This window comes from Pempheris klunzingeri, chromosome 19 (assembly GCF_042242105.1).
Source record: "Pempheris klunzingeri isolate RE-2024b chromosome 19, fPemKlu1.hap1, whole genome shotgun sequence".
Taxonomy (NCBI): Eukaryota; Metazoa; Chordata; class Actinopteri; order Acropomatiformes; family Pempheridae; genus Pempheris; species Pempheris klunzingeri.
In genome coordinates, this window is record NC_092030.1 from 10,010,508 (window position 1) to 10,028,062 (window position 17,555).

At 41.7% G+C, this 17,555-nt stretch overlaps 1 protein-coding gene across 1 annotated transcript; it reads left to right on the forward strand.

Moving 5' to 3' along the window:
- The first annotated feature begins 1,246 nt into the window (after positions 1–1,246).
- On the forward strand, positions 1,247–16,941 carry LOC139218450 (histone-lysine N-methyltransferase Smyd1-like). The gene is given in 11 exon segments (XM_070849999.1): positions 1,247–1,593; positions 9,239–9,415; positions 11,679–11,892; positions 12,083–12,213; positions 12,791–12,829; positions 14,353–14,548; positions 14,709–14,801; positions 14,917–15,080; positions 16,264–16,432; positions 16,565–16,607; positions 16,610–16,941. Coding segments are annotated over 11 exon segments (1,500 nt in total). The 5' UTR covers positions 1,247–1,456; the 3' UTR covers positions 16,747–16,941.
- Positions 16,942–17,555: the final 614 nt, after the last annotated feature.

A 17,555-nucleotide genomic window follows, 5' to 3' on the forward strand; every position in this document is an offset into this window, starting at 1 on the left:
TAAAGATGGGCTAATCAATAACCGGGTCCTCCAGTCCACATGCAAAAGTATCCTTTGGACTATGTCCAAACAAATGCATGGTTGTATTTTGTCAGGTATGGTCATTTCGCAAAGGCATACAGATGATAATATATGAATATATTATTACCATGGTCATATTGTTAAAATCGTTTACTATGTGTATATTATAAGTCATTTTGACACAGATATGTTGTTGTGCTCTGTCAGTCAGTCAATCTGTGTCCCATAAATCTGAACTATGGTGAAGTCTAGAGGTTGGTACCTTATGCTGTCTTTTCTGAATAGTTAGATGAATAAACAGTGATTACAGCTGTTTTAATGCTGAGCCTTGACATTTAAATGTGTGAGAGAAAAATGTGATTGTGTTCCACTTTTTCTTTTCTGCTCAAAATATCTGTCAAACATTACTCAATGTCATATATGTTATTTAGGGGAAATTATAGCTCTAGGCTGTATGTGCTTACTTCATGCCAAATCACAGAAACACTTTTTGTCTTTTTTGTTCTTTTCATTCATGCCATTGAAGCCCATGATAAGAGTCTGTAAAAATAAGTAAGTAGTATGAAAAATTACTAGTATATATGAGTTATAATCTATAATAAAATGTAAATTTAAAAAATCCATTAAATGTGCACACTCATTTTTTCATATAATAAACCCCTCAGAGAATTATCATTTCCTCTCAAATCTACAAAGTTTTAGCATCTATCAGCTTATTGTTTTGGTTTTATGGCCCACAGCTTTACTGTTTTGGTTCAACAAAACAACTCTACTATATGTTAGCAGAAAGGCAAAGTTTGCTAGTGACCATAGTGGAGTATTAAGCAGCTAAGATATTTTTTGCATACTGTTGGTGCAGACCAAAATAGTGACTATTGGACACATTCATCAGGTGGACACAAACATTTCTCAAAATAAATGCTGATGTTTCTCTTTGTTTAGGCAACTGCTTACTGGCAGGGTGAAAATAACAGACTGTAACTACTTCCTACTGTGCAAAGTATTTTTTAAAGAAAGATACAGCAGAGGGCAGCCACTGAATCTGAGCAGCTCTATTCCTGTCATGTGCCTCTGACAGACAGCCACAGCTGCCCAGGACTAAAATACCACAGGAGTAACCAACCCAAACAAGGGGACGATACCCACCTTAAGACCTGTAGACCCCTGCTATACCCCAGCCCCTTTTACTTCCCACTCGTCCCCCCCTTCCCACTCTTGGGAGCGCTACGAACCCCTAGAGGGGGCGAATTTATTTTTGGCTGTAGCAGGGGTCGGGCTAAGGAGAGATGGGGCAAATGCTCCTGAATGCTAGTGAGAATTTCGTGAGAAGTCTCCAGCCTGCAGCTTGTTTAGTTCTTTATCCCTTGGCCCGTCCCACTATCAGCCAATTTCTCCCTCCTCTCTGCCTCCTTTTGTCTTTTGTTTGACCAGTATAATGACTGTGGGGAACATGGAGAGTGCTGAGCTGTTTGATGCAGGGAAGAAAGGTCGAGGCCTGAGGGCCACAAAAGAGCTCAACGCTGGGGAGGTGGTCTACGCTGAGCCCAGTTTCTCTGCTGTGGTCTTCAACAGGTACAAGGCTCTTGGTTGTTGTAGGTCTTAAACTGCATGGACAGGTAGAAGGACTGACCTTTTCCCACTGAGCATGTATTTGCACATCTGACTGACACACTGCAGGTATGTTGTGGACAGAAGGCCAGGCTTCCTGAACCTTCTCTGGGCTGTGACCTAATTTCTGAATGTGCAAATTGTCATGGCACCAGCAATGAGAAACCTGTTAAGGTGTCATGTGAATTTGAGCATAATGTACTTTTGGATTCCATTTTCAAGAACTGTACATTTCAACAAATGTTCTACATAAAACACCAGCCTGTTGGCAGTTTGTTCCAGATATGTGGTGCAGAGAAAGTGTCCATCTTTAGTTTTGACTCTGGGGACAGAAAGCAGACCTAAGAGGTCTGGATAGTAATAAAGCTGCAGAAAAGGTTTGAGAACTGGATTGATGTGGGTTTCTCTGTTTTTAGTGAGGACCCCTGCAGCAGCATTGCAGCATAAGCTGCAGCTATATGAATTAGTTTATAGAGTTCACTAAAGACTTAATAAAAAAATTGTGCTTTGGTTTGTGATCTTTAACATTAGGGATTAATTCCTTGTTGTAAGATATTCCCAAATTTAGTTTGACTTGGATGCTCATTTTGTTTTCTCATATGTAACGCCTCACCAGACTTCTGCCTTTAGGCTTTCATGTGTCAGCAGGCTTACATTTCATAAAGCTGGAGGAAATAATCAAGTAGTGCAATAAAGCTGCAGTTTTACATTCTGCAACATATGCTTTTCTGTAAATAGTTGTGTTGGTATTAAAGCTGTGTGAGGCTTGGTTTGACTATGTGCTGGAATGTCAGACACAGATCTGGTAGCATAGTGTTTGAACCATATAAGAACTAGTAGCTGGCTCAATGAGGGTGTTTAACACAGTAGGCATGCTCCAAGGGGATGTGCCTAATTTAAGACTGTAGCTATTCAAAACCACAGTGAGCCAATGTGTACCATGTATTACCCATATTGTGGAGACATACATTTGCTTACACAGTCACATTGTGGAGATATGCCTTCCATTTAGAACTTACTTTAACATAAATCAGGCAGAGGGGACTGAACAAATTGTTTATATAAACTGACACATGCTGCTGAGTTATATGAGTGAGTCATCAGCATCCAAACAGCTCAAAAATTAGGACCATCTTTGGCATGTGTATCTTATTACTACTGTATATTTACCAACATTATATAGATGTATAGTGTACAGATTAAATGAAATTTTATAACTAGGTTCAGGAACAACGACCACGCCTCAATCCCACCTCATTTCCGTACCAAAGTATTTAAGCCGTTTCTTCCCCCTCTGAATCTATAATCACGACTCGCTATGAACTCGCATCGCCATCACTCACCACCACCATGGACCAGGAACTCTTCCTCAACCCTGCAGACAGCGTCCAAAAGATGTCGCTCACTCCAGACGTCTCTCTCCGACCCGCTTTAGGTCCGGGCACTCGCCGATAGGCGAAGCACACCTGGACACCATTCTGACCCTAGTCAATCAATCAATCAATCAATCTTTATTTATATAGCGCCAATTCACAACAGCGTTATCTCAAGACGCTTTACATAAAGAGCAGGTCTAGACAAAACTCTTTAATTAGAGAGAGACCCAACAATTCAGGGATTCAAAATTAAGAATTCAAGAATTCCCACGTGAGCAAGCATCAGATATTATATTGAGCAACAGTGGCAAGGAAAAACTCCCCTTTAACGGGAAGAAACCTCAAACAGACCCAGGCTCAATGTGAGCGGCTTCTGTCAGGATCCGCGTTGGGTGGAGGTTGGCCAGAGAGAGAGGGAGAGAGAGAGAGACAACACAAACAACAACCAACGTACTAGCAGTGACTATAGCACTAGCGACAGGAGTGTGACTAAAAGATTAGCAGTATAGTATTATTGAAACGCACTAACAGCACTAACAATAGGAGTGTGACTAAAAGATTAGCAGTATGATATTATTGAAAAACATGACGAGTGGCCGACGATCCGCAGCAGTGATTCAATTCAATTTATTTTGTATAGCCCAATACCACAACAGAGTGTCTCATAGTGCTTTACAAAGTTTACTGAAATGAACAAGTGTAAGCGAACAAACAATCTAATAAAGAGTCCAGCAGTTGATGAGGCCAATGGATCAGTCCGGTGGATCAGTCCGAGGCATCACCTGCCCTTTATGACCCTCCTTCTTCGGGAAGGAAAAACTCAAAAAACCCAGTGGGAAAAGAGAAACCTCCGGGAGCACCACAGTGAAGGAGAGATCCAGCTCCCAAGGATGGACAGGCTGTAGCCTTGGACAAACGCACATCCATTGGCTGATGGAGAACCACATCAGCGGGGCCAGGACCAGGATCCATAGGAAGCAGGGAACCACATCAGCAGAACCAGGACCAGGATCCACAGGAACCAGAGAACCACATCAGCGGGACCGGGACCAGGACCCACAGGAACCAGAGAACCACATCAGCAGGGCCAGGACCAGGATCCAAAGGATCCACAGGAACCTGAGAGATGAGAAAGCACAGAAACGCTCCGGGGAAGATAGCAAGTTAGAGGCAGACATTTGACTGACATGAGACATAACGATGGAGAGGAAGAGGAGGATAGAGAATAGAGAGGAGCCCAGTGCACCATAGGAGTCCCCCGGCAGTCTAAGCCTATAGCAGCATAACTAGGGGCTTGTCTAAGGCCTGAGCCAGCCCTTAAATATATGCTTTGTCAAAAAGGAAGGTTTTTAGTCTACTCTTAAATGTAGAGAGGGTGTCTGCCCCCGAACCCAAACTGGAAGGAGGTTCCACAGGAGAGGAGCCTGATAGCTGAAGGCTCTGCCTCCTGCACTACTTTTGGAGACTTGGGGAACCACCAGTAGACCTGCAGTCTGGGAGCACAGTGCTCTAGTGGGGTAGTAGGGTACTATGAGTTCTTTAAGGTATGATGGAGCCTGACCCTTAAGAGCCTTGTAGGTGAGGAGAAGGATTTTAAACTCTATTCTAGATTTTACTGGAAGCCAATGAAGAGAAGCCAGTACAGGAGAAATGTGGTCTCTTCTTTTAGTTCTCGTCAGTACACGTCAAATAAGACTCCCAGATTCCTCACAGTGGAGCTGGAGGCCAGAGTAATGCCATCCAGAGTATATATGTTGTTAGAAAAGGTATCTCTGAGGTGTCTGGGGCCAAGCAGAATAACTTCAGTTTTATCTGAATTTAGCAGCAGAAAGTTGCTGCTCATCCAGGACTTTATGTCCTTAAGGCAGATTTGAAGTTTACTCAACTGATTTGGTTCATCTGGCTTTATTGATAAATATAATTGTGTATCATCTGCATAACAGCGGAAATTAATGGAGTGCTTCCTGATAATATTACCCAGAGGAAGCATATATAAGATAAAGAGTATTGGTCCAAGCACTGAACCTTGTGGAACTCCATGTCTAACCTTAGTGTGGACAGAGGATTCATTGTTAACATGTACAAACTGAAATCGATCTAATAAATAGGACTTAAACCAGCTTAATGCAGTTCCTGCCCATGCCAATAAACTATTCCAGTCTCTGTAACAGGATGTGATGGTCAATGGTGTCAAAGGCAGCACTCAGGTCTAACAAGACCAGTATAGAGAGAAGTCCTCTGTCTGATGCCATAAGGAGGTCGTTTGTAACCTTCACCAGTGCTGTCTCTATGGTTCGCTCTAAAACCTGACTGAAAATCCTCAAATAGACTATTAGAATTTAGAAAATTACACAGCTGATTAGCTACGACTTTCTCCAGGATCTTGGAGAGAAAGGGAAGATTGGATATAGGTCTATAGCTAGCTAATACACCTGAATCAAGAGTGGGCTTTTTCAGGAGAGGTTTAATTACTGCTACTTTGAAGGACTGTGGTACATAGCCTGTTAGTAAAGACTGATTTGTCCAGTAAGGACGTGTTAATTAAGGGCAGGACCTCCTTAAGTAGCCCAGTAGGAATGGGGTCTAGGAGACATGTTGACGGTCTGGATGAGGAGATTATTGAGGCCAATTCAAAAAGATCAATTGGAGAAAAACAGTCCAAATACACATCAGGTGTAACATGGTTCCTAGGTTTGAAGTTGGATCAGACCCTGTTGAGGGCAGGAGGTGATGAATTTTGTCTCTAATAGTTAGAATTTTATCATTAAAGAAGCTCATGAAGTCGTTACTTCTGAGCTCTAAAGGAACACAAGGATCAATAGAGTTCTGGCTCTTTGTCAGCCTGGCTATTGTGCTGAAAAGAAATCTAGGGTTGCTTTGGCCTTTCTATAGGTTTTAAGACTATCTTGCCAGATTAAACGGGAGTCTTCCAATTTGGTGGCACGCCATATCCTTTATAGTTTTAGTGAATATTGCTTAAGCTCACGTGTCTGGGAGTTATACCAGGGAGCTTGTCTCTTTCCTTTAATTCTCTTCTCTTTTAGAGGGGCGATAGAGTCTAGTGTCATTTGCAGTGAACCTGCAGCACTACCGAACAGATAATCATTTTGGGGTCAGCCATAGCACAGGGACACACTGGCTGATATACTGAAGGAATCACCTCCTTAAATTTGGCAACAGCACTATCAGATAAGCATCTAGTGAGGACCTCTCTGTTATATAGTGCATAGTCCAGTAGCAAGAAATCAAATGTTATCAGGTAATGGTCCGATAGAATAAAGTTATGTGGGAAGACTGTTAACTGTTCAATTTCAACACCATAAGCCAAAACAAGGTCAAGAGTGTGGTTAAAACAGTGAGTTGGTTCATTTACACTCTGGGAAAAGCCAAATGAGTCCAATAGTGAGACAAAAGCAGTGCTGAGACTATCATTTTCATTGTCCACATGAATATTAAAATCACCTACTATAATCACTTTGTCCACACTAAGGACTAAATCTGATAAAAACTCTGAAAACTCAGTTAAGAATTCAGAGTATGGGCCAGGAGGCTGGTACACTGTAAGAACTAACACTGGTTTTAGTGTTTTTCAGGTTGGGTGTGAAAAACTAAGAGTAAGACTTTCAAAGGAGTTATAATTAAGTTTGGGTCTAGGTTGGACTATTAAACTAGAGTTAAAGATTGCTGCAACTCCACCTCCTCGTCCAGAATCTCGGGGAATATGAGTATTAGTATGACTGGGAGGAGTGGCCTCATTAAGGCTAACATACTCCTCAGGACGTAGCCAGGTTTCAGTCAGACAGAATAAATCAATTTCATGGTCAGATATCAGATCGTTTACTAAAACAGCTTTGGATGGCAGAGATCTGATGTTTAAAAGTCCACATTTCACTCTCCTGTCCTGTTTCATAGTGCCAATAGTGGTATTAACTCTGATTAGATTTTTTTACTGAACTCCTCTCCTGTTGGATTAATAGATCTAAATGATCTGAGTGGTCGGGGGACGGACACAGTCTCTATGGGATGTTGGGTGGGTGACTGTTCTAATGGAGGAGCAGAGAAGTGTGTAAGACTGCAGCTCTGCCTCGTGGTCTCGACTCTGGATTGTCACTCACCTAGAAAACATTTCCCAGCGGACCGTCGCTCGCCAGAAGCAAGCTCTCAATCAGCGTAACATCCCTTTCCACTGTTCTGACAACAAGGCAAAACTTTTCAAACTTTTCACCGACTCCCATCAAAACAAAACTCTCACTCCACAAACATCTCGAGCACTTCCGGGTTCCCAGCGTCGCGTCCGCGGCAATGCCGATGACGTCATGTCGCATCCCACCCGGGCCGAAGAAGCCCCGCTCTCCACAGCTGTACCAGGGCAGTGGCGGAGCCAGACAATTTTCATAGGGGTGACCAGACTGAGACCATTGTTCTCAAGTTTCTTCTTTTCCTCCTCCCATTCCCTACCTTTACCCCCCTCCTCCCCATAATCCATACGTTGCTAAAGTTGTCTCTGCTTCTTTAAATGCACCCCTCTTCCCCACAGCTCCATATGCAGCTGTTCCCACTTGTGTCCCATGGTACACCCAGCCGTGTCACCCACACTCAGACAACAGATCCTACAACGGTAACTACATAGACCTTTCTCTACTGATCCACCCATCCTCATCCAACCCCTACATTCCAAGGTAACTGCCACCTCCACTCGGTCTCATCAAGCTCAAAGAAGCCCTCCAAAGAACTCACAGCAGCCAAATTCGCCTTTTCTTTCTCCCTCTACCGCGACATCATTTGTTCAGTCTTCCCCGATCATGGGTCAGAGCTGAACGATTACATGACCTTAGCCCTCGATCTGGCCCTCTGGTTCGGTGGCAATGGTTTCTATACATACCACGTTCTTTTTGCATCTCAAGCCGCTGGACGCTTACAGCAGTTCAACCAAGGCACGTAATAGGGAACTCTAGATTCTGAGTTATATTGTTGAGTTTTCACAGCTAGAGCTTCTCTGAGCTGCAATCTATGTGGTGCTCCTTCCCATCCCGCCACAACATGTTTCCTCACAGCCTCCATTCCTCTTGCCCTAGCTCCAAGTAAATGAAGCCCTGCCGTTTTCTACAGCCTGTCCCCTGCTGCCCCCCCACCATCCATCCCCCCTAAACCAGTCCACACCCAGCCAGTTGCCCTCGGTCCTCTCCCCAAAGGCGTGGATAAGAGAGGAAGGCCAGTCCTCTACCAGGGCGGGAGGATAGTTTGCAATAACTTCAACGACTTAGGATGCATCTCTTCAAGCTGTCAGTTTCTCCACCTTAAACGCAGCCTGACTAAGGTGCACGAGACTAGCCAGTCAAGCCTACCCCAAGATTCTCTGTTTATCTCAGAAACTGGTAAAGTAGCAACACGATTCTGGTTCCACCATCACTTTCGCCAATCCTTTTCTGATCCTGAATATCTCCTGAACATTACTCTGGGCACTTGTTTTGCATCGGAGGTGTCTCCACCGCTTCTAGACAGGGAGTTCCAGACCACATCATCAAAATCCTCTGTCACTGGTCTTCACCTGCATACCTCACTTACATCCACAACAACCTGAATGACATCCGAAATGCTCATAAGCATCTTACCATCTGAAGCACTTATTTTGGGGATCTGAATACCTAGACGTCAAGAAGAGACGACCCAGAGTCTCAACACCCCGGTTCACTCCAGTCTTCATGTTGCCAGCCAAGACTCTCCATCTACTTACTCCATCCAACAGACCACCACTTCAGTCCTTTCATCCCTCTCCCTCTCGTCCCTCTGTCCTTCATAAGATAAGATAAGATAAGATCAACTTTATTGATCCTGAAGGAAATGAATGAATGAATGTATACTATATCATGTATACAACTATGCCCAACAACCATCAAATACAGAAGAAATCATGAGTTATAAGCACTAAATGGTAAATGGTCTATTTGTATAGACCCTTTCTAGTCATTTCGACTACTCAAAGCGTTTTTACATCACATCTTCATTCACCCATTCATACATAATTCATACAGGAGGAATCTAAGTTGGAGGAGACTATTTTTTCACACACTGAAGTCTTCACTCTGCTTCAGAGCAACGGATTAACCCAGGGCTTTTGCCTCTTCAAATCTTTAAATGATTTTAAAATCATCCAACACCTGTCACTGTAGTTTTTGAGATAATGTTTTAGTGAGGCTGTAATGTTTCTCTGTTTTGTCTATTTTCCCTCTCAGTTTGGGCACCCAGGTGTGCCACAGCTGTTTCCGGCGCCAGGCCAAACTGCACCGCTGTGCCCAGTGTAAGTTTGCCCACTACTGCGACCGCACCTGCCAGACTGCATGCTGGGAGGAACACAAGCAGGAGTGTGGAGCCATCAGGAAGATTGGCAAGGCCCCCTGTGAGAATGTTCGGTAAGGATAACTGACCCCATCCTGCATGGACCTGGAAGGCTGCAAGAGATAAATGAAATTAAAGTTGTAAGAGGATGAACAATCTTATAAAGGGCTAAAATGTCAACTTTGTATATAATACATCTTCCAACCTGACTGGCAGATTGTTGTGAATTTTTCAGACGAAATTCTTACTGCTAAAAGAAAGAAGTTCTTTACATTAAACAATCCAACAATTTAGCATTGCACTTTTAACATTGTCAGACTCATGATGGACAGTTAAAAAACTGTTCAACCCACAATGCAACTCCAGCACTGGCATTTCAGACGAGGATTTGGATGTGTTACGCTATTTGCGGCTACTGTAGATGAATGAATGAATGTTTTTACAAGGAGTACCTTCCCACATATGTGGAAGAGCTAGTAAGTGTTGTTGTTGTACATGTGTTGTGTGAACATTGGCTCATTCTGTTATGAGAATACCTATTATGTCAGTAAGACAGACATCTACAGACATAGTGTCACAGAAGTCTGTGTTAACAGTGCAGTGAGAGGCCATGCTGAAGTTTAAAGGAGCAATATGTGGAACTGTACCATCTAATCCAAACAAATGGGGGGCAGCATTTCACCTCTTCCTCCCATTCTCCTGCTCCTCTGATAAACATTGCAATGTATATAATGTATGTAAAGATGTATAGTCATTGCCTCATCTTAGGTTTTTACAACACAGGACTGCACAGCGAAATTAAAGTTGTAGTCCCTTAAAGCTACACACACATTGAACATTGTGTATACAGATAATCAAATAAATTTAGAATAGAACAGAATCAAATATAAAATAGAGTCAAATAAAAACTGCTTGCATTGTTGGGCCCACATGCTTCTTGTCCTTTGAACAAAGGTGGACTTTACATTCCCATTAATCAATATGATTATTTACAATTATTTACAATAGTCAAATTACCCCAGAAATATTTTGATGTCCATGTAGAAAACTATAGAGGCAGAGGCCACAGCCAAACAGAAGCAGGCACACTACTACAATCATAGGAATGAAGAAAGGACCCTAAACCCACAGAGCCCAGGGGACACCATGCTCACCAAACTGGACGGATTAAAACACAATGGACAATGCAGTTCTACTCTGAGGTCTTACATAGTTGAAGCAGCTCAAGGTGAGCACCATTGTGAGAACAGGTGCCATCTGTTAGCCACACCCAAAGCACCCACATCTTTCAACAAGGGTCCTGACTCGGTCACTCCAGAAGAGGATAGGAACAGTGAGCTGAACCGAGCTACAGAGACATCAGTCATTCTTACACAGCTGGCTAATACTGTTACTCTCTCCTGAATAATGAGTAAACCAGCAATCAGGCTGGATTTCTGAGGTCTGAGGTCTGAGGCTGTTAGACATTTGTTTTGGAAAAGGGGAAGATATGACATATGTACTGTTAAGAATTGCAATGTTTGAAAATGTTTTAGCTTAATTATTTACTCAGTAAATCATTAAACGTAAGCTCTACAACTAGCTATGGTTTCTGTTAAAGAGTCAGTTAAGGAAAGTCTTAAATACTGGTTTAGCTAAGTACACATATATGATGCTCATTTTCAGGTTCCTACTTGTATTTGGGGGTTCTACTAGAATACTTTTACATGCTATAATGTTCAAAAAAACATGATTTTTCTTATACTGTGCATACTACAACTACATATAGCTCTTGTTAGCCTTTCTCAGAACCGATCTTTTATCTCCTGACTCTTTAATGCTTCCCTTCTAGAAAAGCCTGTTAAGCTCAGGTTGGTGAGCCACCAACCTTGCATCGGCTCTGCCATCTCCTAAGAGGAGCCACAATAGCCATGCATCATACTAACTCCAAGTTCAACAGACTAACCTGCCAAATAAACAGTAAACAACAATCATGTTTTACTATTGCTGTGAGGACATTTCCATCCAAAAGGAAGTGAATCTGCTGGGTCCTCACTACCACAGATATCTATACAGATGACATGAAGACTATTGTATTTTGCATTTTCATACACATTAACATGAAAAAGAGACAGGATGGCCTTTTTTTCATAGTCTGAAGGTCTGTAGACACACTGAGGACACATTCTTATGTTTAAAAGGTCTATTATTAGAGAATGTACACAGATATTGATTGACAACAAGGAATTGTGCTTATGTCATATACAGGATTCAGTGGTGGACACTCTAACTGGCTAATGTCTGATTTTGAATTTGATAGTGATTTCTCTCTCCCCTACTCATATGTCCCGTGCCCAGTCTGGCTGCTCGTGTGCTCTGGCGTATACACAAGGACACAGGCATTGTTTCAGATAGTCAGCTGATTTCAGTAGACCACCTGGAGGACCACGTGGCCGACCTATCTGAAGAAGACCTCAAGCAGCTCAAGACGGATGCGCACAATTTCCTGGAATACTGGTCTTATGGAAGCAAGCAGCACTCCGTAGACTACATTTCACACATCTTTGGCATTGTATGAATGAATGTCTCGTTATGCATTATTGTTCTCAAGTGCTTCATGAACTGTACTGTAAATTGCCAATTGAACCTTTAAACTGCCAAAGAAAAAACACCTTCAGAAACAAACCTGGGGACTGTCTGTTCCATACCCACCCCTTCCCTCCCTACATTTCTCTTCCTCCTCCCTCTCTCTGTGTCTGTAGATCAAGTGTAATGGATTCACACTGAGTGACCAGAGAGGCATGCAGACTGTTGGTGTGGGTCTTTTCCCCAACTTGTGTCTGGTCAACCATGACTGCTGGCCCAACTGCACCATCATCCTTAACCATGGCAAGTAGGTATCCAAGCTACTGCTCCTGTAAAATCATAATGAGAAAGCTCTGTTTAACTGTCTTACATGTATTAAGGTATATAGTATATAGTATAAGTTGAAAATTATATTTTGCAGAGATATTTTGTCAGTATACTTAAGATTTGCCCCTTTTTAAAGATATTTTACTTGGCTGTGGTCAGTGTTTCCTCCCAAGCATTTTTATTTTGGTAATGGAGGAAAGGCAGTAAAACTAAATCAAGACCACAATTGGACAACAAATCTCTCAGACTAATGAAATACTTTCACATGTTAATTTTATTATACGCCCAGACACCCAGAAAACACTAGTACTCTTGTGCTGCAATAATGCTATATGGCTTCAGGTTGTCTGAGTCTTAGTCCGTTGTGGAATTTTAATTAAGTACAACTTTATTTAAGAATATGTATTAAGGAGACACAAAAGAAAGTTCAATAAAAAAACAGGTTGTGACTGATTTTGTGGACCATAATAATTTGTTGATACTTTATTTCTTTAAAAAAAGGCCAATTTAGCTTATATAAATGTTTTCAATTAATTGACTGTCACTTTCTTTTGCAGCCAGTCAGCTGTAAATTCTGCCCTCCACTCTCAGAGGAGGTATGTATTAAAAGCTGATCAGTCCTCATCCTCTGTTATGTAATGTGGCTGTAAAGTGGTTTTACACCAATAGTTACACCAGATAGTTAGCTTAATTTAGCACAAAGCCTGGAAGATGGGGCAAACAGACTGGTATGTATTTCACCTATCAGCATCTGTAAAGTAACATGTTATATCATGTTTGTTTAATTTGCACAAAAACAAAGTATAAAAAGAACGATATATATCATATCACAAGTACAGGGAATTACTTGCACGACTATTCTTGGCTGAGTGAAGTGACTGGCTTCTTTCGACTTGAAGGAGCAGGGGCTCTACTCCAAGTTCTCTGCAGGTGTCCCAGCCTTTCATCCCATCTATTATACTGAGCCCAGCCTCATATTAGCTGCTTATATCCGTGATCTCGTTCTTTAGGTCAGTACTCAAAACTCTTGACCATATGTTAGAGTTGACACACATTAACGCATCATCTGCAAAAAGCAGAGGCTCAATGCTGTGGTTCCCAAACCAGACACTATCTTCCCCTTGAGAATCACAAGTCCATGGAAATCACAAACAGAATCGTTGACAAGGTACATCACCAAGAACATGTTTGACTTTGTGCTGTGAATATGGACACAGCTCTCACTTTGGTTATACAAGGAATGGATTGCTCATAGCAGCTGCCTGTAGCAGAGTCCCCTGTACCCCATACTCCAGGTCCCTTCCATGGGCAGGACAGGACAATTCACATTGCTATTCCCGGATTGGAGATCAGTTGGTGCCTCATTTCCAGCACCCCGGAATAAACAACTGAGGAGGCTGAGTAGTGTGATACCTTGATAATTAAAGCACGTCTTCAGGTTACCATTTTGGAAAATAGGAACTACTAATCTGCTGTCTGTGGGTGCCGTCCCCAACCTCCACATAACACTGAAAATGTATGTCAGCCAAGACAGCCCAACAATGCTCAGAGCCTTCAGCATCTCAGGGTCAGTCAAGGAGCTTCTTGACAACCTCAGAGACCTCTGCCAAGGATGAGTCTTCAGACCGAAGACATGTTGCAAGAAAGTCAAGCAAAGTTAAGCATATTTCCCAATATGATGATCAACACTAATAAATAAATTAAGTGGATACTTGATGTTGACTTCATGTATAAAAATTTAGCTTTACAAAATAAGTCTGATGCTATTCTATGTCTTTCTTACTTTACTCTTGCCCAAAAATCTAGTAAACCACATCATTGAGCCACACTGATCCATCATTACCTGAAGGACACTCTATTTTCATTGGTTTTCACAAGATCTCCTAATGTCCAACTGGATCCTACATACACTACATACTCACTAGTGGACCAAATGTGGATCAATCCACCACTGAGGAGCACTGGGTAAAAACTACAGTGAGCAGCTGTTTTAGGAAATTACTGAGCCTCTTTAAACTATTTATGAGGTGTTTTTAAACATGCATGTCTTCAGTAGGATCCATAACCAGTATTATCAGATCCAGAAAACCAGGCCACGTCCTGTCCTCCTCTGTCTCAGGATCGAGCTGAGAGCTTTGGGGAAAATACCTGAGGGTCAGGAGCTGACCATCAGCTACGTGGACCTCCTAAATCTGTCGGCTGACCGCCAGAGGCAACTGAAGGAGCGTTTTCACTTTGAATGTACCTGCCAATACTGTAGCCAGCATGTCAAGGATGACCTAATGATGGCTACTGCAGGGAGTGAGGGGAACAAAGTGAGTGAGGGAACACGAGAGATTTTACTGTACACCAAAGGAAGATTTCAGTTGCATTTACATAAAATAAGAGCCACACAAAATACAAAAAAATTTTCATATCTATTAAATTGATAATACTATATTCCTGTTAGCTTCTGTTGTTGTGTCTCCTTCTCAGCCCTCGACTGATAAAGTGAAAGAGGTGATTGCCTTCAGTAAAGACTGCCTGGAGAGTATTGAGAGGTCACGTATTGAGAAGGATTACAACGAGGTACTTAACACTGCTTTCATCTTTCCCTCATTTCCTTCTCTCTTATTGTCCTTCTCCAAATATGCGTCATGTCCTGTCCAAGATTTTCCCCAATGTTTTGTCTGTCCTCTGCCAGGTGGTGAAGTTGTGTCGTGAATGTCTGGAGAGACAGGAGAACATCCTGGCTGACACTCACCTGTATAAATTGCGTGTACTCAGCATTGCCAGTGAGGTGCTTTCATACCTGCAGCTCTTCTCTGAGGCTGCAGACTATGCCCGCAGAATGGTGGAAGGATACATGTGAGTTACTGACAGATTACTTTGTTCTGGAGGGATTCAGTAACTCTACACAACCATGATTACACTGTAGTTACTGGGTATCCTGTCTGAGATGTGGAAATATCAGTATATATTATTAAGAATACTGTAAAAGCTCCCAAAGTCCCATACTCGCTGTATATATATCACACTCCTCATATCACTACTATCCAAGTAACAAAGAAATTCCAATTCATTTTAGTCTTGTATAATAACTTCCTTTATCACAGTGATTTTGCCCTAAAAACTCCCAATACCATCATACATTTAGATACCATGCTGATGTAGTGAATATACCATATATTAACTTTGAAACCCTGTACTTAACAGTTTTGTAACTTTATGTAATCACACCCTGTACAAAATATAATAATCATGTTAGGATTTCAATGATGCCAATTCTCTAACTGCACCATATAGCCTACTGATAGCTAGATAAGACTCTTTCATTCATCATCCAAAGGTCATTGTTTTTCATAAAAAATCTAGACTGAAATTTGTTGGGAGATATTTTTTAAATTATATTTTTGACATATATGCTGACTCTAAAACTCAAAAATTCTCTTTTGAGCAGAGATTTTGGTGAAAACCCACACATTCTCTACCCAGAAATGCCAGAACCTGCGAGGTGAAAGTGCCACTGACTTATAACTGAATAAATTTGAACTTGAACTTGAACACATCCCCTAAGTCACACAAATAAATGACAAGAAATTGAGCATGCATTTCACTCGCTGAAGACAAAACTGAAGGGAAAATGTCCCAAGAACAAGTGGGAACTGACTTCAGGTTGTCATTGACTGCAAAGGATTTTCAACCAAATATTAAAAGTGACAATTTGATTTATGGTTATGTTGGTTTGTCCAATTACTTTTGGTCCCTTAAAAAGGCACATATAAACCATGTTGTAATTCCTACACCGTTCACCTGATTTGGATGTAGATACCCTCAAATTAAAGCTGAAAGTGTGCACTTAAAGCACATCTTGATTGTTTAATTTCCATTGTGGTGGTGTACAGAGCCGAAACACTAACACATGTATGTATGTATGTATGTATGTAATACCAATCCTGATATATTACAAACTGATCTGTTGTCTTGATTTTATCCTTCAGTTGCTCAACTATACTTTGTAACCTCCACCCCTTCTCCCCCAACAAAATAGGAAGTTGTACCACCCCAACAATGCACAGTTGGGCATGGCCATCATGAGGGCAGGTGTCACTCAATGGCATGCAGGGCAGATAGAGGTGGGTCATGCCTTGATCTGCAAAGCCTATGGAATCATCTTGGTCACCAATGGACCCAACCACGCCATCACCAGAGACCTGGAGGTAGGTTATGCGGCAATTTGAAACAAATTTGAATAATTAATATGAATGTGAGAGAGATGTGCTTTCATTTTCATTGTGTAAGCTTGTAATGTTGTCAGCAATCTCAGTAATCTTCCTTCTTTATGTCTCAAGTGTATGCGCATGCAGACTGAAATGGAGCTGAAGATGTTTAAGCAGATGAATATGTCTTCCACACCATGAGGGATGCAGCTTTGAAGAACCAGCCATTGGTCAGCAGCTCCTCCGCTGATGAAAAGACCAAAAGCCTCTTCTGGAAGCAATTATCACCTTCATGTCCAAACAGCTATCATTGAAAAACCCAACTGATGTTCTGGCACACGTCTAACAGTGTAACAGTGACATGTACCTATATCCTCTAAAGCACTGCATCCAGTCTCTGAGCTGATCTCACCAATATGTCTGATGATACACTATTCTGTTAAAATCAACATGTGCCGATATAAAACATATTGCGTGTACAATATCTACAATGAAATGAAGATACAACATGATGTGTTGTGATCACTTACACACAAACATTAAGCACTCCTGACAACCATGGCTGCAGCCAGTTTAGAAAATCTGACGTCCAGACATGTAATTATTAAATTTCTGGCATGGGTCAAATCACACTAGAGCGGACATTACTTTAATATGCATTTTCCAAAAAGTATCAGTAAAATATATTTTCACTGAGAAAAGGGATGCTTTGCAAAGGATTTAAACAGGCAACACCACTGATACAATTGTATGTCCTCTGTGGCTCTGAAGAGGCTTTTTCAAATCTAAGAAAATAACTGATGATGTCATCAGGGTAAGTTGCTGTTGAGTTCCATTATGGGAATTATCCCATACTAGAAACTAAAAATCAGGATATCACTGCCTCAGCTGCTTCAACTTTAATAATTCTTTTTTTTAAAGCTATCTCTTGCAAATTCCCTCCGTTTTTTGGAGAACCCCTTTAAGTGCATGAGGTTTGACATCTGGGCGTATGGACAGAAGTTCAAAGTGTCTCCACTGACTATTGCTGCTGCTTGCAACACAATGAACAGCTTGCAGGTCCATGTATTAAATACTGAAATATTGACTAATATTCTAAACATATCAAGCATACCAGCAAAGC